The 10,425-nt window shown below is 33.4% G+C and overlaps 2 protein-coding genes across 2 annotated transcripts; both read left to right on the top strand.

The window, feature by feature from the left end:
* Positions 1-207: 207 nt before the first annotated feature.
* Positions 208-1,588, top strand: LOC131675449 (uncharacterized). The gene is made up of 2 exons (XM_058954433.1): positions 208-335; positions 396-1,588. Exon 2 carries the CDS (start codon positions 430-432, stop codon positions 1,159-1,161), a length of 732 nt encoding a protein of 243 aa, XP_058810416.1. The 5' UTR covers positions 208-335; positions 396-429; the 3' UTR covers positions 1,162-1,588.
* A 4,747-nt stretch (positions 1,589-6,335) lies between these two features.
* LOC131668818 (caveolin-3-like) lies at positions 6,336-7,373 on the top strand. Its single transcript, XM_058943303.1, has 4 exons — positions 6,336-6,476; positions 6,566-6,730; positions 6,895-7,074; positions 7,176-7,373. The coding sequence occupies exons 1-4, from the start codon at positions 6,336-6,338 to the stop codon at positions 7,371-7,373; spliced, it is 684 nt and encodes a 227-aa protein (XP_058799286.1).
* Positions 7,374-10,425: the final 3,052 nt, after the last annotated feature.

Below are 10,425 nucleotides of genomic sequence, written 5' to 3'. Positions count from 1 at the left end.
ATTTATTGGTTTGATTATTGATTATATTTCAAAGAACTAAATTGACCATAACAATTATGACTACATTTCATATACGAACGACCAATAAAGCTAGAGAAAATCTAAAGCTCTAATCTTTACATACAAAATATACTTTAAGGAATCCAATCCAGTATGAAGTATCGGCTTATACTTCCTCAACATCTTAAGCAAGGCATAGCAACGTTGCTCACTTTTATTCATACTGTAACAAACTGTAATATTTTAACAGCGTAATTTCGTTAAAAATTAGTAGTTACTCTACATACAACTGTATTCATGAGAATTTTTCTAGAAAAAAGATTATTAATTTCTAAGTATAGATTTTCAAATTTCTTTCAGAACTATTCCAATTTTTAATTTTTTTTTTGTATTAGGTATTATAATATTCTAGAGTGCGTATAGTTAGTTATGATGGCGAGCCGATCACAGATAAATTCATCAGCAAACGAAAATGAGATACAGAGACCAATCACCAGACGTTCCTGCAACGAAATTGTATGTCTACAATGTCCTATTGACATGTTTACTCAAGAAAATAGAATTTATTCTTTGATACCGATAACAGTTGAACCATTAGTCAGACCAACGGTTCAACTTCATCTGCGTGATCCTCGAAGAATTATTTTTTCGGCTCCAAATATACTAAATGATCCAGGAAATAAAATGAAAAGAACGCCCTTTCAAGATCTAGAAGAATCTTTGTCACGGAAATCAGCCCGTTTATCTTTGCCATTAATGAATGATACGAAGACGATTGGCAAAGTTTACTCGCACAATCAACAAAATTTTATTAGTGAAATTCAAGAGACGCAGATAGTGGCACAAAAGCCATTAGAAATGTTTTCACATATGAAAAAATGTAAAATACATCGCGATCAAGTCGGTTTACACGAACAAGTATTTCTTAAGCGCGATAACAAACAAACTAAGATTAACAAATGTCAAATTGCTTCGAAAAACGTTACAATAGAAGAGTTGCCTTGGGAAGAAGTTGATAAGTTGTGCTCCGAGTGTAGGTCAAAAAATGAAACCACTCATTGCGATAAATGCTTTACGATACAATGGGACAAGACTGCAAAATTTTTAAGTCAACAGTGTCGAGTCTTCAAATATGCAAAACAAGTGGTAGAAGAACAATAAGATATCTGTGTGTCAAGTATTATATAGCTGGAGATCTTAAACTTCTTAAAGAAATTATTTTAAGATATCAAATAGATACATCTACGTTCAAATTCAAAATAAAACTCTTTCGACGATCATTAGCTTGTATCGTAATTAATCCTCTTTATTAATAACTTCTATTGACGAATGTCTGAATGGAAAAAGGACTCTTAATATCTGTAATAAACGCTTATTAACATTGTAACTGAAGATATCATTCAATTTTTAAAATAACAAAATAACTTCTTAGTAACAGAAACATTATATCTATCATATTTTTTAATGAAATTATTATATCATACATTATGTGATGTTAAAAAAGTATATCTGTGATAGCAATTAATTACAATATAACTTAGTGAATTAAATTATATTTACCTATCTTGATGTTTGAATTGGTTGACACTTTTACAACTCATTATTCTCAATGTCATTATTTTATGTATTAATCATTATTATGCCCTAACCCAAATAGGTTAGTAAAGTGTTTGTAGTTCATTATAATAATTATTATTTTATTTTATCATTAATTGCTTAGTCTGTGTAAAAAAATTGTTTGAATATAAATTACGTTGTACACAAAGTATTTCACAGTATTAATTTCCTATAAAAAATATGTGCGTAATTTCTTTAATAAAAAGTATTACATACTTGGCTCTTATTTAGATTTTAATTTAAATATCAATCAATAATTTTAAGATTGTCAATAAAAAACTTATTAATAGAATTGACCACTATTGAATGTACACTATTAAAATATCATTAATGAAATTTAATGCAAAAATAAATGCAGCAAATTACAAAACCGTACATGAAATAACTTTAATAGAAAAATAAAGAACTAATGAATATATTATCAAAGTTGATGAATTTTTTAATGAAATTTCATGTACAAAACTTATGGAAAATTGAAACATAATAAAATGAAATTTACATCTTGATATTGAATTTTGTTAATAATACATTATAATATACTAATTTATGCAGAGAAAGTGAATGTAAATATTTTGAATTATAATCTTGAATACTAAACATTTATGCACGTGATTTAAAAAAAATTAAAGCATAAAAACTAAAATTAACATCTCAGAATATTGTGACGTCGTGGCAACGACACAGCTCAGGTGCGCCTGAGGCTTAGCGCAGTCTCAGGGTATCGATGTCACTAGAACTGCGATTTCTCGCTTAAACTGGCGTGGATCACTCGTCAAGAAAATTTTAACCGAGGGGGATAGTGCCACAAAACCTATACTTCTACCTTTGGATTCCAATCAACAGTTGTAATCCTCCGGGCTTTTCTAACAAAATTAATACCTGGAGCCTATCAAAATTAGTCTCTAGATATAAAAAAAAAGAAAGGGGGAAATACGAGCTATTTCTTAAATAGTGGAAAGAAAGATGAAAAAAGAAATAAAAAATTATTTTGTTTGCTTACTGTTTTTATTGTGAAATTTGCAAGTTTGGTACTGGTCGATTTCTCCTTGATTTATTCTGTTTTTTTTTGTGTTGATTAGCCGCTTGGTTTTCTTGATCTGCTCCTCACTGGTAGCACGAGAAAAATTTTACACCGTGTGGTTTCTTTCTTAACTGTCCCTCGGGCCTCGTACAGCTCCTTTTATACACTGGGGGTGGTTGGGTGGCGAGTCCCTCTCTCAACGTCTTAATTTTTCACATTTTCGGGCCCTGATTGGAGCGTGAGCGTGGGGAAAAATCGGGTATCGTACGCAGCTAAGATTTGTGATGTTGAGAGACCTAGATCCACAGTCATAACCCATAATAGCCGCTGCAGGGTCAGCTATCAATAAGATTAATAAAAAACTAAGCATTGTGTTTAATGTCCTTTTTTTTCATGGTTAGAACTGATTTTTAACATATTCATCTATAGTACCTTCTCGTACATCTCCAATGTTGGCTATTGCTTTTTCTATAAATGCTGCCATAAGTGGTGGTAATTGGAAGTCTAAAGCTCTCATAAAGACAAACCATTGGAGACCATCCGGAGTCTTGGGCATCTTATCCAGTGAATCATCTTTAGTAAGATCAGGTTGGAGTTTTTCACCACCCATTAAGAATGCTTTTACTAGGTCAAAACTATTGCTATATGCATATGCCATAATTTTAGCATTTTGTTTATTTACCATAGCATTTTGATCTGAAAAATAAATTTCATTCTTATGTTACGTCTCGTGCATAAACTACGAATAGCAAATGTGCGAAACGTACCAATATAGTACTAGTGGCTGATTGAGACTCACAAGTAATGAATAATATACGATGTATGAATAAGAATGAATGTGTTTTATTATTTTGTTGTACTTACAGTTTCTAGAGTACTTTCAGTATCGTAGATCTTGGTATTTGGATAGGTTCAATAATGAATTTGCACGTTCTCACTTTTAATGGATCGCGTATTTATTGAGATCAAATAATGTAGTTTGACAGGTAATAATTGAATAGTTAACCAAATTGTCGAACAGGCTTGCACGCGACTGTAGCGTCGATACGTAGAGTTTATTCGTCAATTGTCGAACTGACGTGTACGGAGTAACGATAATTGCTAATCACCTTTCGGGTGGTTCATTTTATATACATAAATTTGTGCTCAATTAATCGCTGATGTTTCTGTGTAGTTGAGTAATTTTCCTTTTGAGTTCATTGTGTGTTGTGTAATGCTGAGTACGGTCTTTGTGTTTTGCTGCCGTATCGTTTTCTGGCGGACGTGTATATAGTTTTGATTTTACGCAATTCGGGATTGCACTTTTAAAGAATGTAAATGAGTAAAGATGCGTCTTGAGACGTAACACTTAGATCTCTCTAATCCTAAAAGAGACCCGACTGCATGTATCAAAAAATATAAATTTGGATTTATTGAATCAGAGTAATGTGTCTTTAATACTAATTCCAAATCTGCTTGATAGGGAAAATATGAGTCTACTTTTTCTAGTTCTTGTCCTGCTTTTAGAATTTGTACTAGTTCATCTGCCAATTATTCAGTATACATCCAATCAGCTAAGAGGGCTTCGTTTGTAATACTCAATAATTTTGCTATATAACCAATCGAAAGCATATGCAAAAAAAAATTCTTCTAAAAATAAAAATGATATTATCTGCCGTCACAATATAATTTTCATAAAAAGCAAATTCAAAACTATTCATTCCAAAACAGTGATATAATGTAAGTATATTGAATATTAAACATAAATATTATCAATATTAAAGTTTAAGATTCATTTATAATTCGTGCAAAAAAATTGAAATTCAAAATAATGGGAAATTCTTTTCAGTGAAAGCACATGTTCATAAATTAATTAATATTCAAAATAAAAGAAGTTTTATAATTTTTTACTTTAATTGCTCATTATGCAATTAAAAATTATATTGTGAATATTTAACTAGAAATTTATTATAAACAAATATGGCATAATGCACGATTTTTGAGATCTAGAACACGACGTTATCGTATAGTGTGTAAAAAAGTAGCCGAATAATCAGTCATAATTATATCAATGATAGTGTGACGTCCGGGTCACTATTTCAGGAACGTCTGATGCGGACGTTATCTCAGGTGCTCTGTTTGGTTTGCGTGCGTACGCCTAAACCGGGATGAACAATTGAAGAATCAGAACTTTCTACTTCGCGTTTCGCGTTAAAAAGAAAAAGTTTTGACTACAAGTCTTCCATCGAACACCATGATCCAATGGAATCGGGACTTATATGTGAATATCCCAGACCTTGCTGAAATACTTTTAGAAGACTTAATTCTTTCGAGTTTCGATTTAGCTAAGTTAGCAGGAAAGGAAGGATAGCAAAAAATTAGTTTTAAATTATTTTTTTTTCTTTTATTCGAAGTAACTTTCTGGAGAGTTAAACCTTACTTGAATTGGAACTGGAGCTGGCATTAGATCGAACTATATAATAATGCTTATTTTTCGCTTGCGCACGCTTTTTTAAAGCCTGGGGGTGGTACTTACTCGGGCGCTCACTGCTGACTACTGGGTCTCGCTCTTACAGTTCGTCTCTGCATTTTTTTTCCCTCTCTCATTCCTTACACTGTGTCTCTTTCTGATTTATACGTTTCTAATCGCTTCATATTGCTTAGCCTAACACGCTGAGTGCAGCATGCTGCAGCAGTATGCTCGGCTTCTCCCACTTATTCCCGCCGTGGCGCGTACACGGGTACTGCTGACCATAGTGTCGCTATGTTCTTGGCCTTGGCGCGAAACGAATGGGACTCTCGCAAGCGAAATCTTAATTAGATATATTATAACAAAAAAATAAAATGGTCCGTCACGTAACAGTTTACTATTAGTGATGAAAACCATTATTGACTGCGCTTTAACCTTCTACTTAGTTTCAAAATTCGAAACATTAAAAAGTATATATACCTTAATTGAATTTCATTAGTAAATTTTTCTTTGATGAATAATTTTCAATGACATTTTTGGCCATTTAAAGAAAGAGAGATAACACATATATACATATATGCAAAATACAGCAATATCTAAAGACGAAACTTATGGGTACAACTCATAAGGACGAATTCAGTCCTAAGCATCATAAATTTTGTTTAATCTTCTTTATAGCTAAAAAATTATTTGCCTGAACATTTCAAGACAGGTTTTGAACAAATATGTTGAGAAAAAAACGACAGGAAATGTAAGGGAAGTAGGTAGAAGGCGCGAACATCTTTATTTATGTGTTAAGCATTATGGACTGGAAAAGTCGTTTTTATGGTGAGTTTGTTGTGGAGAGTGCATTCACCTAAATGCAGGTCGTTCACTTCGTGGCTTTATCAGCATAGATCACGTTCAGTATGTAGGACTTACGAGGCGACACATTCACAACCCTTGGGCACATGCAATACAGCTTGTACTACATCAATGCGCAGTCGCGCCCACTGTGCCGATGCTAACACGCTCATTTTACTGACTATACCTTCCAAAGAAAAACGGCATTGCACGTGCGTCCATCGTTGATTTTCCAACTGCAGGGACCAAACTTCTCAAACATTCCAAAAGTTAGGCTGGAAAACTCCGTCTGTTAGGCCGCAGGTACGTCCTATAAATCACAGATAGTTCTCATATTTAATAGCCGTCGCGCAAGCATGAGTTATATTCATCACGCAATACTGACACACTGTATCTGCAGCGTATATGTACGAAGAAAAAGAAAATAAGAGATCCATTGCAGTTGTAGATCTGTTTAAATATTCAGGCGTGCTTGAGTCACAAAGATTTACGATGCGATGTAAACTCGAGCATTTCAGTCATTTTCTATTTTGCACAAAAGCGCAAGTAATAGAACGCTTCTTTCGGGCAATCGCATTTTTCCTTTTGTATCCATTTTGCTGCCTCATTTCTTTGATTTATCTGCACTCGCTCAGCTAATTATCCCAGTAAGGGCAATATCGTGCCTAACAAACGCTTTCCGCTGCTCAGATGTTGGTCATAATTTTGTCATTGCAGAGATGGGCAAAACTGCTTTGTCAGATGAAAGCCACGTGGAGCTTGAGAATCGGGATCCTCGTCATCTTAATCAACACTTACAGGTTGGTGTTTGCGTAATATTTCCATATATCCATAAAAGTATTTTTTTCTGCGTGTCAAATAGACGAACTGTATGCTGATTCGTGTTGAATTATGTATTTTTCAATAGATGTAGATCTAGAGCTTCCAAAATTCAAATAAATGGTGTATTTTTTGAGGATTTCAGGTGATCTGGGAAGAAGTAATTGGCGAACCAGGTGGTATAAGAAGTCCCGAATGCGCTTGGTGCTTGAGCATTCAGTGTTTCCGAATATCGCGTGGCTGTTGCTATACATTGCTATCAATTTTCGTGGCACCATTATTTGCTCTCTGTCTTGGTTTGTCTTTCGCGTGTCTCGCTTTCGAGGTGAGTACACGTTCTTATCTGTCATTTACTTCTATTGTGGTCAGTCGAGCCGAATCGATTGTAATTTGAAATACTGACCGGGTTTCGATCGATTCTCATAGCACATTTGGTGTATCGCGCCATGCTTGCGGATCTGGCGTATCAATTGCTTTGCTGCCAAGAATTTCTGGAACTCCTTTGTTCAAACCGTAGTGCATCCTTGCACCGAGTCTTGCGGTTATCTTTTTTATAATATTAGAATCCTTAATCAGAAGCTGCCTAATACTCTTGAACGCAAAGCCGACCTGCACATCGTTTGATTCAACGCTGCTTATTTACTGCCATCAAATTTCTAATTTTTTTAATTGTATTGTGGTAAGATCTTTTTAATAAAATATCATCATTAATTCACATCTCACAACAAGCATATGTCTTTTAGTCTCTTAAAGCTATCAATACAAAAAAATTCTTATAACAAGAAGCGTTTTTTCTTCAATGTTACGTCCTGTTTTCCTCTCCTCGGATGGCGAAAGACTCTCCTTCAACTGCTTCTTAGTCTTGTTGATCGAATATAAAGCGCCACGGCCACGCACACCACACGAGTCGAGAGAAATTAGCGGAGAAATTAGGTTTTTAAATTGAAACTATTTCAGAAAACAAATTTATTCACTTCTTTCGAGATAATAAAACTATTCGCTCGCGACTTAGAACGCGTTTGCTCTCTTTGTTGTCTAGTCTCTATCTGCCTTTTTTGCTTGTCATTTTCAAAAGGAGAACTCTCTCTCGAAAATGTTTCCGATCATGCTCACTGCCTAATCGTGAAAAAAGGGTAAGTTGCTCATTGGTGCGACAATGAACGTCACCGACCAATCAGCTAATCACTCCGCTCTCCACGCTGTAAAATTAACCGCGAGAGCAAAATCATGTGTCGACTCTCGCAGAGGCGAGAAAGAGAGAGCCAGTTCAAAAATGAGAGAGAGTGATCAGGTGGAAACCGCGAAATGGAGAGGCCTTAAAATGAGCTTTCTCACACAAGTGATCGCTTAGTAATACTTCAGCGTCTGGTGTCTGCCCTTGAGCTTGAGGCGTAACATTCAATAACTGTAAGAAAAATAAGATCTTAAATAAAATAGCTGTATAAATTTTCATTAAATAAGATAGTGTTAATACTTATTTTTTATTAATTATATCAAGTTCCACCCTTTGTATAGTATTTTTTAAAGTCCTCTAATCGATATCACATTCTTTTGTAAATCACAACATCTCAGTAATTTAGCAATTAATTCTTTTAGTTGTCGGCGATGGATTTTAGTTTCTCATTTACATCATTTACGTTGAAGTAGTTAGCAGTAAATAAGGAATATAATTTAATTCTTTATTAATATATACTAAACTAATACCAGTATCTATGTACTCAAGTAATAATATACTAAATTTGAGTAAGGGAAATTTCGAAATAAGAACATCCACCTACCTATCCTACTCATTTTAATTTATATTAATTATTTTACGAATAATATTTATTAGATTCCAAATGAATATGAATTACTTTTAGAGGACTATTTTTATCTTAACTGGCAAACTTTTTGATATCCTTGTAAAATATTTAAAAAAAGTGTTGTATTATGTGCATAATTTCCCTTTATTGTCGGCCGCTACTGGTTGCTCAGCGAGTTTGCATCTTGGCTTGGCTTGATATAGCTGCTAAGAATTGTGCACTAGGTACTGTTCACGGACACTCGTACTTTACGGATTAAGAGGGATTGACAGAGAGTTCGATTTATAATTGTTACGTCTTGCTATTTAGTATTGATTCGCGTGAATGCACGAATAATGAAATATTGAAAAATACGGAGTAGAAGGCGGCAAAATTAGGAAAAGAATAAATGTCGTAATTAAAAAGTGAAATACAAATTAAACCTCAGGTAATGAGAGATGTTAGCTCTCAATACCTATCGTTGATTTCTACAAGTTCCGTAAGTTCGAGTTCGATAGTATTACTGTGTGGGCTCTTGTGCTCAACAATGGTTACAACACTGCGAAAACGAAATACTCAGCAATTTATAACGTAACAAGCGAACAAAACACTGTTTACAAATATACAAAACAATAAACAACTAATGTGATAAAGAGATTATTAAAAGGCTTCGCATAAACTCTTGTAGGCAGTTCTTATAAGGTCTTTAAGTAATTCACAGTTAGAATTCCGATCCAACTATTCGGTGATATTTATAATTTTATCAAACATGGTTGATTCTTTTGTTACAAAAGCTTCGTATCATGTACTTTCAATAAATGATTACTAATAGTTAAAACTTACACTCGCATTTATTAACTTATTTCAATATTTCTCATATTGACATACAGAAGTACTCTAGTCTTTCACATGCAATCTCATAATTCAAAAAAGAAACCAAATTTATGTATACATCCGCAAGAAATCAATCAAAACTAGGATTAGCGAACGCGCACCATCAGCAAACCATCATGTAATAAACAAGGACTACTTTTAATTGCGATACTCATCTCAAAAAGAATATAAAAAGTTTTGAATACGCTCTTACAGTTCAGTTGTTATTGCAAGTTCTTTTAAAGTAAGTCATACGCGGAACTCCGTACCACGCCAGTCTGACGATTTCGGTGTCATTCTTATTAATTTTGTTGCGAATGAAATATGTAAAAACCTTCCACCTTCTCAATAAATATTGTTCTAAAAGTGGAATTTGTCTAAAGTTTATTCTAATATCAGTATGTGAACTCCGATTGGGTCAACAGATACATCCTTCAACAAGATTTTCAAGTTATAGTAATAAATAATTATTTACTTCACTTACATTACAAATAATCAGGTAATAATAATAATAATAATAATAATAATAATATCGAAATAAATAAAAAAATGTCTTTAACTCACGACCGTATTCTTGACTTTCAATAGTCAATATCTCGTAAATTATTCATTAGCGAACTTTGGTCTTATGGAGACTTCTGTTACTCGTGATGAGATAAATCTATCCTCAAAGTTTCATCAAAATCGACCGAACGGTATTTTCCATAAGGTTTGTAAGGGTTTCTTTATATTTGATATCTGCCCTCATTATATACTAACTTCCTCCATCTTCTTATTTTAATTCAATCTTCTTATTCTAGAAAGATTGAATTTGAATTTTTGGTCGATATTAACGTTTTCATAGAGTAAAAAATTTACTAGATAAAATTATTTAAAAAACACCTGCTTTGATGCCACAAATTAAGATTAACAGATGGCGTTTCAATTCTCACAAGTGTCTGAACATATTTTCTATTACTCTATAAAAAAATGCCTATCTATAGTTAGTCTTGTAAAAATGTGAGCGACAAAGTAGTCAAGTT

This window comes from Phymastichus coffea, unplaced genomic scaffold (assembly GCF_024137745.1).
Source record: "Phymastichus coffea isolate CEN01 unplaced genomic scaffold, Cenicafe_Pcof_1.1 PCOF00001, whole genome shotgun sequence".
Classification (NCBI taxonomy): domain Eukaryota; kingdom Metazoa; phylum Arthropoda; class Insecta; order Hymenoptera; family Eulophidae; genus Phymastichus; species Phymastichus coffea.
Note: the sequence above shows the minus strand (reverse complement) of the source record. Positions and strands in the feature narration are given on the sequence as shown.

Excerpts from the sequence above, each read along its gene's own strand:
- LOC131675449 (XM_058954433.1), top strand. The coding sequence starts at position 430 with ATGATGGCGAGCCGATCACAGATAAATTCATCAGCAAACGAAAATGAG.
- LOC131668818 (XM_058943303.1), top strand. The coding sequence starts at position 6,336 with ATGTACGAAGAAAAAGAAAATAAGAGATCCATTGCAGTTGTAGATCTG. Across the intron at positions 6,477-6,565 it reads TATTTTGCACAAAAGCGCAA|CTAATTATCCCAGTAAGGGC; the intron begins GTAATAGAACGC and ends GCACTCGCTCAG. Across the intron at positions 6,731-6,894 it reads ATCTTAATCAACACTTACAG|GTGATCTGGGAAGAAGTAAT; the intron begins GTTGGTGTTTGC and ends TGAGGATTTCAG.